The following is a 22190-nucleotide window of genomic DNA, read 5'->3' on the forward strand; positions in this document are numbered from 1 at the left end:
AGGCTTTCCCACATTGCTTACACACATAGGGTTTCTCTCCTGTGTGATTTCTCTCATGGACTTGAACATTACTCTGTCTCTTAAAAGATTTCCCACATTGTTTACAAACATGGTTTCTTTCTCTTGTATGGATTCTTTTATGATTTTGAAGAGAACTGAGATACTTAAAGGCTTTATCACATTCTTTACAGGCATAGGGTTTCTCTTGTGTATAAATTTGTTCATGCTTCAGAAAGTTTTGAGGAGAACCAGAAGCCACTCCACAGTTGTTACATGTACATGGCTTCGCCCCGTGTTCTTTAAACTCATGTGTTTTGCATCTAGTCTGACCTCTGAGGGACACATTTAGAAATGAATGACCAGTGATGTCTTCTTCACACATATAGCTTTCACAGGGCTTTTCTCCAGTTTTCTGGCTCACCACAGGATCTGGAATCTCACTGAAAATTTCTTCCCATTGACTATCTTCCTCATACTCACAGAGCTTCTCTACCACTTGATATCTGTAACACAAGTATAGAAAATTACAAAATGATTTTACATTTACTTAAAGGTAGAAGACTTACTCTCTTGCATTATCAGGAAAAGTATAAGCTTTACATCCTAAATAAAAGGTACAAAATGGAGAGACGGTTCAGTAAGACAGATTAATTACCACTAGTCAAAGCAGCGTTAATCATGTAGGGTTCCTCTGTATTTTCTCCAAAGTTAACTATTTTGCAAACATTGAAAAGTCTATGTTACAGCCAGACAGTGGTAGTGGATGTCATTAATCCCTGCATTGCAAGGACAGGGGGAGCAGCAAGGGGAGGGGGAGGGGCAGGAACATTTCTAAGTTTGATTCTAAGTGAGAGTCAAGCTTCTTTGCTTGGGCCTTCCTTCTTGTGTAGCTTCTTTGGCTCTCGAGACTGTAACATGGTACCTGTATTTTATGGATAATATCCACTTATAAGTGAGTACATACCATGCATGTCTTTTGGGACTGGGTTACCTCACTCAGGACAGGGGCAGGTGGATTTCTAAGGCCAGCCTGGTCTACACTGTGATTTCTAGGACAGCCAGGGCTACACAGAGAAACTCTGTCTCAAACAAAACAAAATAAAAACCACTAGCACCAAACAAACAAAAAACCTTTTACAACTACTTTGGAAATCACTTTGGCAGTTTCTCAGAAAACTGAGAATAGTTCTATCTCAAGATCCAGCTATCCTACTCCTAGGCATACAACTAAAAGATGCTCCAACATCCCACAAAGACACTTGCTTAAGTATGTTCATAGCAGCTTTATTTCTAGTAGCCAGAAACAGGAAACAATCTAGATGTCCCTCACCTCAACATGGATAAAGAAAATGTAGTATAGCTACATAATGGAATACTATTAAAAACAGTTATTAAAACCAAAGACATCATGAATTTTGTAGGCAAATGGATGGAACTTGAGAATATCATCCTGAGTGAGGTAACCCAGTCCCAAAAGAACATGCATGGTATATACTCACTTATAAGTGAATATTAGCCATAAAAGACAGATACCATTTAACTCCAGAGACCCAAAGAAGCAAAACAAGAAGGAAGATCCAATCAAGAAAGCTTGAATCTCACTTAGAAAGGGGAAAAATAATCGTAAGAGGCAGATGGAAGGAGGGAACTGGAAAGGAGGCGGCATGGGGAGGGGAATGGGGGTTTCAGGATCAAGTGTGAGGAACTCCACAGGAAGACCAACAGAGTCAACTAACCTGGACCCATGGGGCTCTCAGAGACTGAATCACCAATCAAAAACCATACATGGACTAGACCTAAGCTTCTCTGCACATATGTAGCAGATGTACACCTTGGTCTTCATGTGGGTTCTGAACAACTGGAATGGGGCCAAAAGCTGTTGCCCGCCTGTGGTATATGTTCTTCTAGCTGGGCTGCCTTGTCTGGCTTCAATGGGAGAGGAGGCACCTAGCCTCACAGGAACTTGAGGTGCCAGAGTGTAGGGATACCTGGGGGGAGGAGGGGGGGAGAACCTGTTCAGCCTGTTCAGAGGAGAAAGGGAGAAGGGGATGGGAGAAGGATTGTGGGAGGGGGTGACCGGAAGAGGTCAGTGAGCAGATCTAAAATGAGTAAGTTAAAAAAAAATGAAAAATAAACACCCCCCACAAAAAAAAATAAAAACAAAAAAAAAAAACAAAACAAAAAAAAAAAAGAAAGAAAGAAAAGGAAAAAAAGAAAATCTGTTACATTTAAATATAGTTTAAGCATTCTTCATCCAAAACACATAGGACAAATATGTTAGATTTTAAAGTCTTAGAACATATATAAGAGGTGAGACCTAAATGCAAATATATCTTGTATCCAAAACTTCAAGGTAATGTCATAAAATCTCTTTAATAATTTTGGGTATGAAACCAAGTTTGTATAACATGAAAACATCAGAAAGTATCATTTGTGGTGTCATACTTATACTTAAATTCATATTTAAAATTTTGAATTACAGATGCTCAGTCAGTAGGTATATTTAAAGATATTTTAAAAGTAAATCACCTTGAAGTTTGGCTTACTTTGTTCTGTTTGTTTGAAATATTTTTTGCAATTCCAAGTTTCCTGAGAAGTATTACTTTTTCTTGTGAGTGCAAATTACCTTAGATTTCCCCCAGGATTTTTGTATGCATTTTCAGTGTTCTGTTCTTCCAATTTCTGTCCTAAAAGTAGACCCAGAAAACCCATTATGAATTATTATGCAAAATATGACTCAAGTTCCTGTTACACTGTGACCATATCAAGTTGATTCATCTAAATACTCCATTTTCATATCCTACGTCATAGAACAGCATTGATAGGCAGTGGACTTTGTTCTCTGAATGAGGAAATTATGTAACTTGGAAATTTCTGGTTTCTTTGGAGACTTAGGATATAATGATGTTTTGCTGGGGCAAACAAGTAGAAGAATGTTTTGCTGAAGGGGACACAGGTGAAAGGATGTTTTGCTATAGCAAAACATGAAACAAATGAAATCAAAAGACATGAAAGGACACATGATGCTCAGAAGGAATACAAACATGATGCCACAGACAGTGGGAAGCTGAGTACTGGTTCACTTTCCTCCTCCTCACTAGTCTTCAGTCAATATGCATGTATTTGCTCACCTTACATTGCGTTGCTGAGCTTTGCTTGTAGTGATTTCATAGAGAGAAACTCGCCAAAGAACTTGTGAGGTTCATGCAGCTTCTTGCTGCTTCTGTGGACTTGGGCTGACTGGTGAGCCTTAGAGTTTCTTCTGGATTGAACTGCCCTTACTGATTCATGTGTGGTCTGCCAAGTGTGTGATGTTTGCTAGTGGACTGGACTGAGAACAATGAAGATTGGAACTGTCCCCCTAAACTATTTCTAAACAGATCCACTTCCCCCTATCCTAATAACCTTTCTCTTCCACTATCTCTGGTGGGTGGTGGGCTAGAGGGGAAGTTGAACCCTTACTAAAGTAAGTTGTGAAAAATATATGCCTACAATCTTATCTCCCTTACCTATATCATGCAGGTTCCTGATGGTTTCTCTCATCACAGCTCTGTAAAGATTTTCCTGTGAAGGATTCAGCAGAGTCCACTCCTCCAGGGTGAAGTTGACTGCTACATCCTCAAAGGTCACTGACTCCTGAAACAAACCACGTATGTTTTCAGGAGCAAGGTGAAACTGGCAGCACTCAGGACCCATACTCAATTCCTAGGAAATGCTCAAGATGCTGGGAACGCCTGACATTTATTTTGTGAGTTGATTGCTATGTTATGTTCACTATCAAACAACTTTTCTGGTGCTAGATTTGAACACTGCGTTGAAGAACTAACAGAACAGTAACATCTGGTGTTTTGTGATAAGTTGCTGGGCCATCCCTAAATTTTCACTGCATGTACTATCTCTTTTCCTTGTGCCTAGATGATGGGCCTCATCACTATAACTGCCAAAAGGAGCTTGATTTGGCAAAACACTTCTTGTATTTGTTTTACTAGCATCTGCTCTGAATGTTGGTCCTTGTTTTAGATGCTCAGTAGACAGCCCTCAAATCTCCCTGGGATATGTCTTTAGTGAGTTTTTTCTATAGATACATCTTCACACCTGTTGAAACAACATGTTCCCTGAGAAATATACATTTTCTGTGATTACACTAAAGAACAACATTTGGAAGTGTGAATATAATATCCAGTAGTTCAAAATGAATTAAATGATACATAAGATTAAAGAAAGTGTTCTATAACACAATAGTATAATTATCATTAAAAACAATTTAATGTATATTTCAAAACGTAGCAGAGAAGAATTTGACTTTCGTTATAACACAGTGGCTGCTGAGTTATATAGCACACACACAGGAGGCAGGCTGATGACAGAATAGGTACTGCGAAATGCTGGCAGAACTCGACAAAACTTTAATATATGTGGGTCAAGGACAAACTGATATCTAATTGGATACTGTATTACACCTGTATTTCATGTTTAGTAATCAACTCACTGTATAATGAAACAAAAACATTAAGACTCTAAGCTTTGAAAAATCAGCCAAGTCTTTAGGACACAACAGAGAATTTTCTTATAATAAAAAACAAGTTGTGTTAGTGACTGTCTTTAATCCCAAAAGGTGGGAGGCAGAGGCAGGCTGACTATGTGAGCTCAAGGTCATGGCTTGATCTATATAAGGAATTTCAAACTAATCAAGGCTTTGTAGTGATCTCCTGGAGAGAGCAAGCCAGTGAGGTAAGGGTGGGGATGAACGAATCAAGGAGAGCATGGGCATGTAAGATGGCAACAGAGCTGGATGGAGCTGGCCTGTGGCTTCAGGAGCTGCCATTCTGGCCTGACTGCAGTTCTGGGCAGCTAGTGTGATCTCTCCCAGATATAGTTTCCTTGCTCAAGAGAGGAAAGGGACCCAGGATCCAGGCCATGATGTATCCTTGGTGGATTATGTTTAGATTTGGTAGTCATGAAGTCTACATGGGTCAAGAAAGCTGTGGCCAGGGTTGAGAGATGGCTCAGAGGTTAAGAGCGCTTGCTGCTCTTCCAGAGGTCCTAAGTACAATTCCTAGGAACTACATGGACATTCAGAACTATCTATTATGAGATCTGTTGCCCTCTTCTGGCATGCGGGTATTTTATATATATATATAAAATTTAAAAAACAGAGAAGAAGAAAGAAAGGAAGGAAGGAAGCAAGCAAGCAAGCTGTGGTCAATTCTGTTCAGCAGGGAGTAAAATCTTTATTACACAGAAGCCTCTCAGGTGCCTGCAGAGGAAGCTCGTTTGGAGTTAGTGAGCCCTGTGACATCAGGAACAGCAGTGATGAGATGGGAAGAAACGTCTCCAGAAAAAACAAATACAAGAGATACGAAGAGGACTTGGGGCCATGCTGGAGAAGAATATCCATGGGTATCTAGCTAATTGCTAGCCTCTTATATTCATCCTGTCCCTTTAAGATACGAGTTATTTTAAGAGGCCAGATCCCACAGCCTAAAGACATCAGGCCACCCTCATGTAGCTTTCCCCCTAGGACAGCGTTAAGCTATTTTGTGGCCAGGCAGTGGTGGTGCACACCTTTAATTCCAGCACTTGGGAGGCAGACTACACACAGAAACTCTGTCTCAAAAAAAAAAAAGGTATTTTGTGGTATGTTTTTCACAGACTCTAATTTATGGCCCTAATCATTACCTGACCATTCCGTATTTCTTGTTAGTAGGCTATCTCAAACTGAATTACACGGTATAGGATTACTGCTACACCAACAGAATAGAAAAGCCATAGTTCCCTTACTAAGGGGTGTTCTCTGAAGGTTCTCTTTTCTGTCCTCCAACCCCAATATAATGTACTTGTTCCTTCCTAATACTCTCCCCAATGAAGACCCAATCCTGGTCCAAGGCCCTTTATCCTAACAGAACTCATTCCTAGAGGGTAAATATGTGAGATTCACATCTGCTGCTTCCCTTTCTGAATCCAACACTGAAGATTATGTCATTTTTTCCTTGATTTGTAGGGATGCTTGGGATGTCATCTGAAGTGCTGAAGGCACTACATGCAGAATGCTTCTCTGTCGTAGTACCTGTGACCTGAATCAATGCATGAATCTCAGGTGTGTGGGGTCTAATATCTGTACCATAGTATGAATAATTTTCTGTTGGAATCTCCAAGAATCAGGTCATCCTAGAAGGCACCCAGCATACTAAAAAATTACAAATGTTTGTCTGGGCAGATGGCTTAGCAGTTAAGCACTTGTTAGTCTAGATCCTCTGAGAGCCAGTAAATGTTGGGTAGGTATAATGGCCTGCTCGTAATTATAGCTTTGGAAGTTGGAGACACAAGGTCTCTAAAGTAAGCTAGCTAGCTAGCACCACTACCCATTTCAGTGAGCCCTGGCTTTAAGACCTTGATTTACTGAATAGGGTGTAAAAGTGATTTAGGATAATTCCTAATACTAACCCTGGGCTTTCTCATGCACATGTACACTTACATACATGAAAAATAGAAAGAGAAAAGAAAAAAGTGACTTTGATTCCAAATGTTTACTTTTCTGGTACCAAAAATTACCGAGAAGGGACAGGGACCTATGTGAGAATTCTTAATTAAAGAGCAAGTGTATGGACAATCACACAAAACCAGAGCAGGACTGTTGCCTACTGCAGATTACCACCCTGACTCTGTCTTCCCGCTGTCATAGGAACAATATTTGTTCTGTTTATTACTGAGGTAAGACAGGCAGCATCAAGACAGATTGTTGTATCAACATTCCCGTCCTGGGTGGTCACAGCCCACAGTGGAGAGCTATGTAACTCAGCCTGCACTCAGCTCTCAGTGTTCAACCCTCATTCTCTTTGCAGAAGCAATCTCACTATGTAGTCTTGGCCTGGGGCTCTATATAGCTAGGGCAAGTCTGCAAATGACAGAGATCTGCCTGTCTCTGCCTGCAGAGCTGGGACTAAGAAAGCATATGCCACCACAATGGATGGGTTTTCAATTCTTTGACTGGCAGCATCCAGGATTTTCAATTTCCCTGAGAACATAACTACTGTTTCCTATTCCTTGGGGGAGTTCTTACTCTAGTCTGTTTGTAAGGAGAGCTCAATTTTATACCTGACTAGTAATGCACATCTGGTCTGGTTTCCTGTGGTGCCTATTATAGGAGTTAGAAAGATTGCATCAAAGGAGGGAGATGGGAGTCCTATAATTTATAAAATTTTAATATAAAATTCTGTATTTGAAAGGAGAAAAACAGTTAAATGTCTTGACAAATTGAAAGATGCCAAAATTAATGGGGTACAAAGACAATAAAGTAGAAGGAAAATATCTGCAATACAAGACATCGAGAAGGATGAATGTGCTGAGTATAAGCTAAACCGTCACATCAGTAAAGATGGAAAAATTACTAAAACATCTAAACCACATGTAAAGAAAGACATAGCCATTTGATAATTAATAGTCAAATAAATACTAAGTGGATTCCATTATATACCACGAGGACAAAGTTCAGTATAATATTAAGTGATATAATATTAATAATATTAAGTGATGACCATAGAAAAGTTACTCAGGAATAATATCTGATAGAGGGCTGGGGCTGTAGCTCAGTTGGTACATGGTAGATACTTGTCTAGCATGCATGAGGCCCTGGGTTTAAATTCCAGTGCTGCAAAAACCAGGGGGTAGTGATGTGCTCATAGAATCCCAGCATTTGGAAGGTGGACAAAAGGCTATCAGAAATTCAAAGTCAAGCTTGGCTATAAACTAAGTTTATAACAGCCTAGGATATGTGAGATCCTAGTCTCAAAAAAAAAAAAATCGATACATTTGCCATTCACTATGATTTGAACCTGACCACGACTTAAAGTCCAGTCATTTCCAAAAAAAGCATTTGTTACTGGAAAAAGGAACAGAGGTGAGAGCAGTATTCAATCCAAGAGTAAAAGATAAACCTGAAAACCCTCAAGGACCATACGCACAGAGATGACGAAAATTGAAAAGTTCTTGCCTCAGACCTTAAGTCAGAAGGGATAAAGATCATACTCTATAAAGGAATAATCTACCAAGAGGATATTACAATCCTAGACGCGAGATCCGCCAAAGACTTATATGTACCTATAGAAGACAACTGTGACTGTCCCTTGAGAAGCCCACTCACGCCGGGGTATGTCTCAGTCTTCCTTCCCACGATCACTTCCATTAATCTCTGCGTTTAAGATCTCTATTAAACACGTCTCGGGTCTGGAGAGGTGACTCGGTGGCTAAGAGTGGTCGCTGAGCAAGGGTGAGAACCCGAGTTTAAATAAAAAAACACCCGAGTAAAAGCCAGACATGGGGACAGAGCCGGGAGGATCGCTGGAGCTGGCTAGCAGGCAGCCTAGCCACAGGTTCCCTAAGAAACCCGGTCTCACAGGAATAAGGTGGACCGTGACAAAGCAGGACACCGGGTGACCTCCGCTGGCCTCCGTGCATGGCGGGGCGTACTGGCAAGTCCCACTCGCAAGAACTGGCTCCTAACCCTGCAGCTCTGCTCCACACCATCCAGCCTCCAAATTCTTGGCTGCGGTGGAGCTCGGAATCCGGCTTTCGTCTGACTTCACCTAAGGGGAAAAAGCAGCTCTTCTGGAGCCGCAGGCGACAGTGTGCAGCCCCCCTTCAGCCCCCGGCGCAGCGCTGTCGGGAGCCCCGGCGCGGCACCGGGATCCCGCCGCCCCGGACCAAGGGCGTCTCGCACAGCCCCTCCACTCGCCTGGCTCACCATGTCTGTGCCCGGGGCTGCCGCAGCTCTACAGAGGCTCCGGAACAGACGCTTGCACGGCCAGGCAGGGTCAGCAACTTGGACTTCATCAGCCTGGAGCTGTGAGGAGCGAGGCGCCAGCAAGAAAGATGGCGGGTGAGGAACTTCCGCTCCGCCCGCCGGCGCTCCTGATTGGGCAGCTCTGGCGTCGGCACCGGGAGTTTCCTGCCGACCTCACGAGCGTTCCTAGGGTTAGACGTCAGACAGCCGAGGAAAGTAAACTGTCCCGGACTCCCACAGTTGGTTGTCGAGAGCAGCCAGGAAGAGAGATGGCGGACAAGGAGCTACCTCTCGGCGCCGAGACTTTTTGTACCTGCCTCTCCTTTGGCCCTCATTGCTGGTGCACACAAATCCAGTCCCTGAGGCCTGAGTGACAGAATAAATTTATCCTCCCTCTTACTGACACGTCACTCCCTCTCCGGTCAACAACATTAATAAGATTCTTTAGGACACACAAAGACAGGAAAGATGAAAGGATTCGAGCCGGGGACAAGAGAGGGCAAAAGTTCTCCGTGGGTGTGAATATAAACAAGATACATTATGCACATGAATGAAAGTGTTATAATGGAACATTCCGTGTAATTAATACATGCTAATGAAAACATTAAAAACTATACGTTCTAGAAGTTAAGAAGAAGTTCCAGCAGCTCTTCCACAAAGGAAATTCTTTTTAGGAATGAGGTTTATTATAAAGCGCCTCAAGCCGTGATCAGCCCCATAGGTGGAAGGGACACCATTAGAAACAGTACAATTTATGCAGATCTAAAACAGAGGGCCTTAAAAGAAGGGGCAGGCTTCCGTTCAAAGCCTGGCAGGAGGGTGGGGGTGGGAGGTGATAAGGGGAAGGAGGTAGAGACGAGGGGCAGGCAGAGGTGGACAGACTGACCTTGAGAAGGGGAGGGGAGAACAGAAGAGCCTCAGAGAACAGCCTTCATGTCTGGACCAAATTCCCGAACTATCTATCCTCCTGAGGTGTCTCAGACTACTCTCCAGAACAAATAAAAAGGTCTGGTTTTTAAAATATTACCTTTTAGGGGGCAAGAACTTTCGTATCACGTGATTTGGTTCAGCATACTGTAAGAGGAGCAAGGAGGAGCCAGGTACTATAGAGAATTGTCACTGCACAGCACACGGTTTAACTCTGTCCAAGAGAGCGCTGCATTAAAGTTATGAGATTGGGCCGAAAGGAGCAGGCTGGTAAAAAACAGCCACTTTGGCCCATCTTGAAGGGTGTTAGGTCGCACAGAAACCTGGACAAATGACTGAGGTGCCTACTAACAGATCAAAGCAGACACTGGTCAGCTCTCCCCACACTCACTCCCTATCCTAACCCTCTGCTGGCCTGAGGCTGGACTTCCTTTCCCCCAGCCTCTGGTCCTGCTATCTTTTGGCTTCTGGATCTCTCTTGGTCCTCTTTCCCCATTCTCTCCTCTCCTGCTCTCCGAAACCTCTCCTCTCATGGTCCAGTTTAGTCTGCTAGCCATGTTCAGTCTGGACCCTTCTAGATTTCTTTGGCTGTATTGTTCCTCTTATTTACAATAAACCTCCTCAACCATACCTAACAGCCTTCATGTCAAAAAAATTCATTCAGGGAGTAACCATTTCAGAACTTACTCTTGACTCTCCAGGGTGAACATTTTATTTCTTCACGTTTGGTGGACTCTTTCAGCCTCTGTAGCCAGCCTCACAGAAATGAAGATATTTAAGAGACACGTCTTCTAATCTACCAGACTAATCAATAATGAACCTCAAGAAATATGTTTCCCCAAGAATCTTAAATTTGGAGATAAGGTGTCAGCCAGAAGGGGATTTATGACTTGTAAGTCTACTGTTGAGGACTAGGCTGAAGTCTAGACAACAATAGGTCAATGGTAGGTAGAATCAAACTAGACTGAGCCTGCCTGGTTGTCACAGGCAGCGTCAGTTGTCAGTTTGACACACTTGATTAGAGGAAATCTCACCTGAGCAATGCTGCCACCCAACAGTGGGCATGTCATGTCTGTGCAGCATTTTCTTGCTAACTAATGTAGGAGGGCCCAGTCCACTGTGGGCAGTACCATCTCTAGGCAGCTTTCCTGTCTTTAGAATCCAGAATTAAAACATTTTTTTTTCTTTCGTGTGTGGTGTGTGTTTATATGCCTGCACACTTGTGGGTGCAGAGAAGCCAGAGGAGGGCATGAGGTGTCATTCTCTTTCTCCATCTTATTCTCCTGAGAAAGGTTTTCACAGAATCTAGAGTCAGGGAGCAGACAGGAAGCTCAGCCATCTGCTGGGTCTGGCCCTCTCTACTGACATCACCAGTGTTTGTGGCTAAGCTCAGCTTTTTATGTGGGTGTTGGGGATCAAACTCAGGCCTCATACATGTAAAGCAAGCACACAATTTCACTGTGCCTCCCATCCCCCAGGCAAGAGTTTTTCCATACATAAACATGATCACATTTAGATTAAAGGCTAATATGAACTGACTGTAATATTAAAAGATGACTAATAGATATCACATTTGCTAAATAACATAACAGATTTGTTATCTAGTCTTGTGTTTATGTGTGCCAGTGCCAAGAACACCAGCTGACACATTAGGCCAAAAATGAAAGCTTTCTTTACATAGTGAATTTCCACAAAGACTGACACACACCTCAGCTTTTGTATTGTGTCACCTGCTAATATTCTTTATAGCTCTGAGTGGGTGTTTCAACCTTGGTTCACCAACTCTCTTGGCTCAAAAATTTGCAAATAGTATGTTCTCACATCTACACTATGATTAAAGCAGCTACGTGGTTTGTGTTTGTTTCTATGTTCCTACTTTACACTGTCAAGCAAGAGATGTTTGGAAGTTACGTCTGTGCAGTGAGACCTTTACTGCACTACAGAGCTATGCAGGCTCCTTCTTAGGATTCTACTATGACAATTTACCTAAACATTTACCTAGAGACTCAACATCAAGGGATGATTATTAGCCTAGCTCTTAGTTCAGGGAGAGACATGGGGTCAAGGGACTGACTGAGGCAAAGAGTAGGGCAGAGGACATCCTCCTTTGGCCTCCAAAGGAACAGAGGCACACACATCTATGCACCTACCACACCCACAATGCTTACACATCATACACACACACACACACACACACACAGACACACACACACCAAATAATAAAGTAAAAGAAAATGATATTTCTGATGAACAAATCAGATATGGTATGTAGATAGATTTATTACTGCAATCTGTTACTGGTGATCTCTGGCCAGAGTACACTTAAACCAGTAGGATGTATCTTTTGGTAAGAGAAAATTATGATAAAAAGCTGTAACATAAATATGATAAAATTTACATAGGAATAGAGCATTAATTAATAGGATCCCACTACATAAGGGATTTTCATCAGCATTTTGGCAATAATGATTGACAAAAAAATTTGAAAAATTGTGAAGTTGATCTCTTTATGGTTATTTTTAGATATGTTGTCAATATATATATAAAAAATCACACACACATATATATATACTGTTGAAAATAGTTAAAACTATAAACCATGCACAGGATTCTTACTTGACCTGTGGTGCCGTGGACCACAGTGCCTCATCTACACTTCCCAGGATGGCCCTCACGTTGCTACTCTGATGCCCCAAGATGTCCAGTGATTTGAAGAATCTTGATGCAGGAGTTAATCCTAAAGCTAAGAGTCATGCGACTGATGAGTGGGTAGTTTTAGAAGAAACTGGAAACAAAGTTGGTCTAAGTGCATTCCAAGTTTAGGCTTCCACAGGAAACTCCATACATGTGCACTGCCATCATAGACCAGTTCCTACAGGTTCAGCTGGCCTGCAGAGAGAAGCTGCAGCTGGTTGGGATCGCAGCTCTGCTTCTGACTTCCAAATATGATGTTTTTTCTGAGTATTGAAGGCTTTGTTTATATCACAGACAATGCTTATACCGGCTCCCAACTCTGAGAAATGGAGACTGATTTTGAAAGAGTTGAAATTGGAGTTGGGCTGGCCTTTGCCATTCTACTTCTTAAGGTTGAACACACTTTAGCCAAGCATCTGATGGAGGTGGCACTCATCAGTGATGACATCACAGTTCCCAGGCTGCAGCTGCTGCTTCCTGCCTGACTCGGACGGTGCTGGGTCAAGGAAAATAGAATGTAAAGCAGCAGTATTACACAGGGTACTCGGAGAGTGATGCACTGGGAGTCATGCAGCACATGGCCAAGAATGTTGTGAAAGTCAATGAAAAACCTCACCAAGTTCATCACTGTCAAGTATGCCAGCAGCCGACTCCTGAAGATCAGAATCCCTCTTGTGAACTCTAAAACCATCAAAGACCTGGCTTCCCCTCTGATGGGCAGGCCCTAGGCTGTGGGGCTTCTGTCTAGCACTTTTTAGATTCTGTACATACTTTATCTAGTTTACATCACAAAATCTCTTCTCAGACTAATTTCCTAACTGTGTATTTGAGAAAAAAATAAAGCTATTGGTTTTCTTAAGGTAAAAAAGAGGTGAAAAATAATTAAATCCACTTTCAAAGTCATTTGTTCTGAATATATATATATATGATCCATGACAAGAGCCTAGCAGGAAAATCCAGACTATTAACTGCCTTTTGTATGAGCACCTAGCTTGTATGAATGGAAGCCAGGGACAACTTCAGGCGTTCTCTTCTACTGCCTCTGCATCTTCGCTTGTGACATGGTCTTCCACTAATCTTGGTGCTTGTTTTTCACCTAGATCGACTGGCTAGCAAGTCCCATCCCCCATTCCAGCACCATCCCCACTTTCAGCAATGACATTACAGGCATGTTTTGGCTACATGTGGCTTTTTACATGGGTACTCGGGATACGACCTCAGTCCTGATGCTTTTCCATTGAGTCACTTTCCCAGCTCAATTAAACATTTTTATAGGTCCATTAGACACAATTATTTTAAAAATACATAAAAATTAGAAAATTAGAAAATTATTAGAAAGGCATCAATTCAATGTTTAAATTAAAAGCAGGAAAAGGTATCAACTGACTTTACTAACAGTGAAACTACAGATTAAGCAACTATTTAACATTATTAAATAATCTCACTAAAACATTTATTTTCAAGAATAAGATAAGGAGTATACTGTATTATTCAGATCTACCTACGAATGTGCCCCTGACAAACCCTCCTCTAAGCAGTGAAATTTCTAAAGCATTCTACACAAATTATTTTACACCAGGTTCCTCACATTACTTGTGTTAACAGAGTCCTACTGCATCAGACTTTGACACTGTATGCTACAAAAGACAATTCTACCTACATTTATAAGGTTTTGACTGTGTATTTTGATATACGGACCAACTGAAGACTTGCAGGTTTCTTCTAATCGAGGTTCTGGATATGGTGTGCTCTTTTATGTGTGTGGTGTGCATTGTCGTGCAGGGTCGCATAGCCCACTGCCCCACATTGCACGACCATGTGGATGAGTGTTCACACGTGTGGGTACACACTGCATTTGCACACAGAGGCCAGAGGTTGATGTATGACAAAAGCCTTGTAGGGAAGTCCAGACTGTTGCCTTTTGTGTGCTGGGTGTCTTTCTTAATCATGCTCCACTTTATTGTTTGAGAACTCTTACTGGACCTGAACTGACCTGAGTAGACTAGCTAACCAGCAAGTCTTAGGGGCTCTTTTGTCTCTGCCTCCCTAGCACTGGGGTTGTAGGCATGTGCGTCATGTCTGGCTTTTATCCAGGTGCCGAGGATGTAAACCCAGGATCTCATGCTTCTACGGCAAGGACTATACAAACTGAGCCATTTCTTCATCCCCATAGTGGTTTCTGAGAACTGAACTGAGACAAGTAGAGAGAGTTCCACATGCTTTACATTGATCCAAGTTAAATTCATTATGCCATCATGTTTGCTAGAAAGATATGGAGCTTTCTTTTAGTCTCTATTTAGAGATAAGTTTCCACTGGGTCTCCATTCATGTTTTGTTTAAGGGAACCAGAATATGCTAAGGCTTATTCACATAGCTTACAATCATATGTTTTTTTGTTTGTTTGTTTTTTAAGTTAATGAGATTAAAACTTATTTAAAGAGAAGGTCGTCCAACATAGCTCACACACAGTGCACCCTTTCATGGTATCTAAGGGAACCATGAGTACTGTAGGATTTCCCACACTGTTTACACACATATGGTTTCTCTCCAGTGTGAATTCTTTCATGGCATCGTAGGGAACTGTGATCAGTGAAGGCTTTTGCACAGAATTTACATACATATGGTTTCTCTCCCCTGTGGATTCTTTCATGGCGTTGAAGAGAACTGTGATAAGTGAAGGCTGTCCCACACAGCTTACACACATAGGGTTTCTCTGCACTGTGAATATTTTCATGGCAACGCAGAGAACTGTGATACATAAAGGCTTTCCCACACTGTTTACATACATAGGGTTTCTCCCCAGTGTGAGTTCTTTCATGGCAATGGAGGGAACTATGGAATGTGAAGGCTTTCCCACACACCCTGCATAGACAAGGTTTCAATCCACTATGGACACGCTCATGTTTTTTCAGTGCGCTGCTCAACACAAAGGCTTTCCCACACTGCTTACAGCCATAGGCCTTCTCTCCCCTGTGAATCTGTTCATGGTATCGAAGAGCATTGTGATGCATGAAGGCTTTCCCACACTGCTTACATGCATAGGGCTTCTCGCCACTGTGAATCCTTTCATGACATTTCAGAGAGCCCTGACGACTGAAGGCTTTCCCGCACAGCTTACATACATAAGGTTTCTCTCCACTGTGGATCCTCTCATGACACTGAAGAGAACTGCAATCAATGAAGGCTTTCCCACATACCTTGCATTCATAGGGCTTCACTCCAGTATGAATTCGTTCATGTCTTCGCAAGGCACTAGAACAAGTGAATGTCTTCCCACACTGCTTGTATACAAAGGGTTTCTCTAAACTATGAATCTTTTCATGGCACTGAAGGGAACTGTGATCGCTGAAGGCTATCCCACATTGATTACATATGTATTTTATTCCATTGTGAGTTTGTTCATGACTTTCAACCTTCCTCAACGAAGGAAAGACTTTCAGAAATTGCTTGCATTCATAGGGTTTCTCTCCACTATGGGTCCTTTCGTGACGGCGAAGGCCACTGGAATAAGTGAAGGTTTTGTTACATTGCTTACATATATAAAGCTGTTCTCCAGTGTGAGTTCTTTTATGTGTCAAGAAAGAACTGGAAGAGTGAAAGGCTTTACCACATACTTTACATATATATGGCCCACCTCCATTATGTGTTATTATGTGCTGTTGAATACCTGCAAGAGTCAAAGAGTCTTTCCCACTCTGCTTTAAAACACAGGGCTTTTCTGTAGCACGCATTCTTTCATGCCCCTGAACAAAACTGTGTCTGCTAAAATCTTCAGTTTGCTTATATTTATAAGTTTTCTCTTCAGTGTGAGTCTTCATATGTTCCAGAAAACTTTGGGGGGAACTAAAGAATTTCCCACACTCCTGACATGCGCCTCGTTTCCCTGTGTATCCTTGATTCTCATATAGTTTGTCTTCAGGCTGAACTGAAATGGGAAGAGGCTTCCTTACATTTTCAGAGCCAGCTTCAAGGATCCAGTCTTCTTGTTTTTCTGCTAGAATGCAGATCCAGAAAAATCACTTTGAGTTAATACAACACTATAGAAAAATACTAGGTTTTAAGTAGGTTGATGGTATAACAGGATCATGACTGGTTTATTTACCAAAATTTCTGTTATTGTACAAGTCATAGAGCGTAACTGATCAGCAAAAGTACTGTTTTCTCATGGACTAAACACAGCAGTGATCTTTTTCTTACCTATGGCTGCCAGGTTCCTGCAGGTCTCCAGCATCACATCTCTGTGTAGCCTCTTTTGGGAAGAATCCAGCAAAGCCCACTCCTCTGCGGTGAAGCGCACAGCCACGTCCTCAAAGGATACAGACTCCTAAAAAACAACACAGTCTTTTTAGGAGGAAAGGTGAGACTCAGCGTTGGAACGCTAGACTCAGTGCATATGAGGTTTATAGAATGCTGCGCTGTTTAAATGCTCAATCCAGGTAATGCACTCTTTAACAATATAATTATATGCTAGGCTGCAACTTCATTATAAAGCAAAGCAGATGCCTGTTATGCAGCCGGGTCATCCCAGTAAAGTCGGTACTGGTTCTGATGCACCCGTCATTAAAAAAAAAAAAAAAAAAAAAAAAAAAAATCCTACTAGGCTAGGCATAGCAGCCCATGCCTTTAATCCCAGCACTAGGGAGGCAGAGACAGGCAGATCTCCTTGTAAGGCCAGTCTTACATAGTAAGTTCCTAGTCAGATAGGGATACATAGTGAGTCTCTGTCTTTAAAAACAAAACAAAACAAAACAAAACAAAATAGAACAAAACAAAACAAAACAACCCCCACTAGTCAGTATCCATAATAGAGTTAGCACCAGCTGTCTAGAGACTAATCTCAAAAATGCATAAGAATGGGGCTTGGAAAAGTGCTGGACTTTCAAGCCAGAGATCCTGAGTTATACACTCTCAACCCCCACCAACCCATATAAAATTGCTGGACATGGTGTCACACACTTATAATCCCAGAACTGGGGAGGTGGAGACAGGTGGACTCTTGGTACATAGTTGTCAGCCAATCTAGGACAATTGGTAGGCTCAGGCAAAAAGCCTGATGGACAAGATTCCCAAGGGGTGGCACCCAAGATATCATTCTGATTTCCACACGCATGCATGCATGTGTACAAATGTGCAATTGTACTTGTGCAAGAATATACAGCCATGTACATGAATTAAAAAAAATCAACTTCCCTTGGGGTCTGGAACCTAGAAATTGGATGGATTTCACCAGAATACTTGTGGAGAGGGACTCAGTGTTCTAGTTTATGATAGCAATGCACTACTTGTTTAACTCCCATTGTCTCTCTAAATGTCTTCAAGCTTCTGACATGCTTATCAGAAGGATCCTACTTGATCAGAATGAAAATACCATCTAGAAGACTAGTCTTCAATAATCTGATCTGACAGATAATATAGAATGAAAACTTCATCTTCCAACTCCTTTCTTAGAAAACTGTGCACATCCTCTTTGACTGCTCAAAGAAACTTCAGAAAGCTTGTACCTGGTATCTTATAGGCAATCTTATATATTTTGAAAGACCTATGAAGGATAATCTACTATGATAATGCAAAAGGATTTTATTTTTTTCCTCAAAAATGCTAAGGGAAATATAAGTGAGGGGAATGGCATTGTTAGAAGGGGATCAGATATATTGAGGTAATATAATTATTTCTCAATATATCTTTATACAGTTGACTAATAACTCAAAAGACCTCTACATATAAATAAAGAGTATATCCCATAAAGAATGTCTCATATGAATATAAATGAGCTGAATATTTTTCAAGCAAAGAGTACTGGGCAAAAAGGTTTAAACAAAATAACAGTACGTGGCTTCATTATCCTGTTATCACAAAAAGATCACCCAGAGATAGATAGATAGATAGATAGATAGATAGACAGACAGATAGATAGATAGATAGATAGATAGAGCAACTGAGGAACTTCAGAGTTAAACTGTACCACAGATCAAATGCACCTAACAGCCATTTACAGGAAGTCTATCAAACAAGTGCAAAACACACACTCTTCTCAGCATCAGATGAAAGCTTCTCCAAAATACATCACCTATAAGGTGATAAGGCATTAACAAATCAAAAAACACACAAAAAAGCCAACTAAAAAAAACCAACCAACCAACCAAACACCCCCCCCCCAAACCAAAAAACACTCTGAAATGCTTTCCTACATTGTACAAGATCAAAAATACTTAATTTGGAAAAAATATTAAGAAATCCAAGTCCATGAAGACAGCTAGTTGGTAACCTGCTTGCCACCTGAACACAAAGAACTAGTTTCTGATCCCTAGTGCTCACATGAAAAGTTGGCCATGGTGGCCCACACCAGTGCTGGGTACTTATAAGACTTGGACTGTGAAACTATTACAGGAAAACAAAAATGAAGCCAGACTGCTCTGTAGGATGAATATATAATAATAAAAAGATGAGAGGAAATCTTTACTTGGAAACATGCTCACATTTTTCCTTTTCCCATGAATAGAAACCACATTATACACTGAAATGGAAAAAAATAAAATAAATAAAATAAATTCAAGCACTTTGACAAGTCATAGTCAAGTGTGTGTAAAGATTCCTTATAATATATGCAAATTAATAAGTATAACGCCACACAAAGTCAAGAACTTAAAAATTGCATAACTGATCTTAAATGCAAGACAGTCTTTGATAATATTAAACACCGTGTCATGATAAAAGCTCAGAATCTAGTAGGCACAGGAGAATCATACATTAACATAGTAAAGGCTTGTATGACAGACACTAGGAATAACATTCTAAATGGGGAGGGGGGGACTGAATGCATTGTCTGAAAGATCAGAAAAAAACAAAACACTAGGTGACTACTCATGACTCTTGTTGAATATATAGTATTAAACTATTAGCCAGAGAAATTATGCAAGCAAAGGCAATAACAGGTATATAAATCAGAAAGGAGGAAGTCAAACCATCCTTGTTTCAATACATAAAGAGGAAAACCCAAACCTGTTACTGCAGTGTACACCAGGAATCCCAGTATATGGGAGGCTAAGACAGCAAGGTTAAGAGTTCAGGGTCAGCCAGGGGTACACAGTTATACTTTCTGCGTAAAAAGGAACACAAATCTGTGAAAAACAAGGACAGTTCAAAAGATTACACCAAAAAGGCTCCTAGTACTATAAAGCATTTAGCAAGGGTACAAAAGCAACACACAATTTCTCTCAACAAATAATGAACTATCTTAGAAATACACTGTCAGAAAGTCATAACACATACACACATAAACTAAAATGCCCAAGTCAGGCCTCACTGATGATGTGAAAATGTTCTACAAAGGCTGTATTAGGTCACAGAAGAAAGAAATAAAGAGGAAGAAAGAGAGGGTTTGGAGTTGGGTGGGCAGAAAGGTGGGGAAATTGGGGAGTACTTCGGGGGAGGAAAGGTGTAATCAGAATACACTGTGTGAAATTTTTTTCAATAAGAAAGAAATTAAACAAGACACTAGAAGAGGAAAGAAGAGACTACCATGATCATGGATTAGGAGAATCAATATTGTTAAAATGATTCAAAGTCATAATTCAGATTCAATGAAATTTCCATTAAATTATCACATTCTACACACAACTAGAAACAATTCTTAAAATTGCTATGAAAGTGCAAGAGACCCAGGGGAGCCCAAGGTATCCTCAGCAAAAAAGAGCACTGCATGCTTCATTTTACCTGATTTCAAAACACATTGCAGGTCTGTAATGAAAATAAACAGAACAGAACGAAGCAAAACCCAACAGAGTAGTGTCATAAATACAGATGTGCAGTCCAATGGAAAAGAGAAAATAAAAGTAAACCCACACGTTTGGCCAACCAAGGTGCCAAAAATATATACCAGAGAAAGAACAGAATAACCAATAAATAATGGAGTTAATACTGGATTTCTACATGCAGATGACTGAAACTAGACTCTGACTCAAGAGAAAAATCAATTCCCAAATTGTTCACTTGTTGCCTGAAAATGACTGGCTGATCAAAAACCACAAAATACTATTAAGCACTAATAAGCCCGTACCTTAATACTCTTAGCACTCTAAGACAAGCCCTTCTCTTCGAGCTACCGCTTGACACGTTTCACACTCCTTATCCCGGGTCTTCTCCCTATTTCTAATAGTCTTTTCATATAAAGTCAAACCTCAGCATTAAAAAAGTTGAATCCCTACAAACTGTCCCACTGCATCACAGACGGCCATACTCCTTGTTTCTCACAGGGACCGATGGATCGCCCGGTCCAGTGAGTTTCGCAATGTCGGGGAGGACTTGGGAACCGAGGGATTTCAGCTGTCAATCAACAGCAGCAACAACAAAAGCATTTGGATGGAGAACAAATCTGTGGATTTCAGAAGCTGTTTCCCATGGACTGGAAAGACAGGAAAATCAGGTTCTACAAAGCAAAACAAAGCTACGGTGCATCGCCCCCACCCCGCGCCGGTCCCGCACCGCACGCACAGTCCGGGGCGGCGGATCCTCGGCCGCCCGCCGTCCAGGAGTCCGCGCGCAGCTGCAGTCTTCGCCGCGGTTCCCGGGAAGAAGGGACCCGCGTGCACGCCCCGCATCCCCGATGCTCACCATAGCTGAGCTCCGGACCTCAGGTAGCCTCACGCGGCTCCAGGGTGGAGCGGTCCTACAGCCGCCTGAGGTCCGGCGACCCCAAATTCCCTCAGCCGTCTGGATGGAGACAGCAGTGACGGTGGCGTTGCCATGAAGAAAGATGGCGGGTGAAGAACTTCCGCTCCGTTTCCCTGGCCTCCTGCGACCTGACTCTGATACTGGGTTTGGCGGTCATGAGAAAACCGAAGCTCAACAGTTTGGGACTCCATTAAGTAACAGAATGGAGTCGCAACTATGGCGGCACCAGAAAGATCGATGGCGGTGACGCTCTTCCGCTTTGCCTGACCCCGGTCTCGATTGGACCACTGTCTCATGACTGTTTTGGGGGTCAGTGTCACACTGCAGAGTGGAACAGTCCCGCGCTCCCTGAGCTGACCGTACAGTTTAGTGACTGTGGCACTAGAAAGAAAAATGGAGAGTGAGGAACACTCCACTGGTGCTCTTGACCCATACACCCTTTGTGACACGGTAAAGAATCCCTGCCTAACTAGCTGGAACCAAAACAAGCACTCCAGACTTAGCCATTCCCAGTACTGTCTAGTTTTTAAATACATACATACATACATACATACATACATACATACATACATAATCCAAGTTTTCTTTTCCCGGCCCCAACTCCCAAAAATGATGACTCCAAGACTATTTATTTATTATTACTTTTTTATTAATTATTTTATTTACATTTCAAATGTCCCACTGTCCAGTTCCCCCTCCACGAGTTCCCCCCACCCCATCGCCTCTCCCCTTGGCCTCTAAGAGTGTGATTCCCCTACTTACCCACCCACTCCCACCCCAGCCCTCTAGCATCCCCCTTCTCTGGCCAGACAAGGCAGTCCTCTGTTACATAATTAGGGGGTGGGGGTGGAAACCAGCCCATGTATGCTCTTTGATTGGTGGCTTAGCCTCTGGGAGTTCTGAGTGGTCTGATTAGTTGATACTGTTGTTCTTCCTATGGGGTTGCAATCCCCTTTCAGCTCCTTCAGACCTCCCCCCAAAGGTTGGCGCTAAATGTCTGCAACTATCTCAGTCAGCTGCTAGTAAAGCCTCTGAGAGGGCAGCCATGCTAGGCTCCTGTCTGCAAGAACATATTAGCATCAGCAAAAGTATCTGGGTTTGGTGTCTGGTCTTGGGATGG

At 41.9% G+C, this 22190-nt stretch overlaps 2 protein-coding genes and 1 pseudogene across 2 annotated transcripts in view; 1 reads left to right on the plus strand and 2 right to left on the minus strand.

Moving 5' to 3' along the window:
* The window catches only part of LOC114639080 (zinc finger protein 878-like), a 10527-nt gene extending 1679 nt beyond the window's left edge, over positions 1-8848 (minus strand). Inside the window, 5 exon segments of the mRNA XM_028787761.1 lie at position 1; positions 4-503; positions 2627-2687; positions 3510-3636; positions 8741-8848. The exon segment at position 1 is cut by the window's left edge and continues 1679 nt beyond it. Of these exon segments, the coding sequence (XP_028643594.1) occupies position 1; positions 4-503; positions 2627-2687; positions 3510-3636; positions 8741-8743 (692 nt within the window). The 5' untranslated portion in view covers positions 8744-8848.
* Positions 8849-8868: 20 nt separating this feature from the next.
* LOC114639100 lies at positions 8869-13128 on the plus strand (annotated as a pseudogene).
* Positions 11967-21165, minus strand: Znf30 (zinc finger protein 30). Its single transcript, XM_028787740.1, has 3 exons — positions 21011-21165; positions 16598-16724; positions 11967-16394 (listed from the first exon to the last, which is right to left on the minus strand). The coding sequence occupies exons 1-3, from the start codon at positions 21011-21013 to the stop codon at positions 14860-14862; spliced, it is 1665 nt and encodes a 554-aa protein (XP_028643573.1). The 5' UTR covers positions 21014-21165; the 3' UTR covers positions 11967-14859.
* Between the last annotated feature and the right edge of the window lie 1025 nt (positions 21166-22190).

This window comes from Grammomys surdaster, unplaced genomic scaffold, assembly GCF_004785775.1.
Source record: "Grammomys surdaster isolate TR1022 unplaced genomic scaffold, NIH_TR_1.0 125672, whole genome shotgun sequence".
Lineage (NCBI taxonomy): Eukaryota > Metazoa > Chordata > Mammalia > Rodentia > Muridae > Grammomys > Grammomys surdaster.

Coding starts and splice junctions, on each gene's coding strand:
- Znf30 (XM_028787740.1), bottom strand. Junction 16,395..16,597: donor CAGGAACCTGGCAGCCATAG/GTAAGAAAAAGA, acceptor TCTGCATTCTAG/CAGAAAAACAAGAAGACTGG.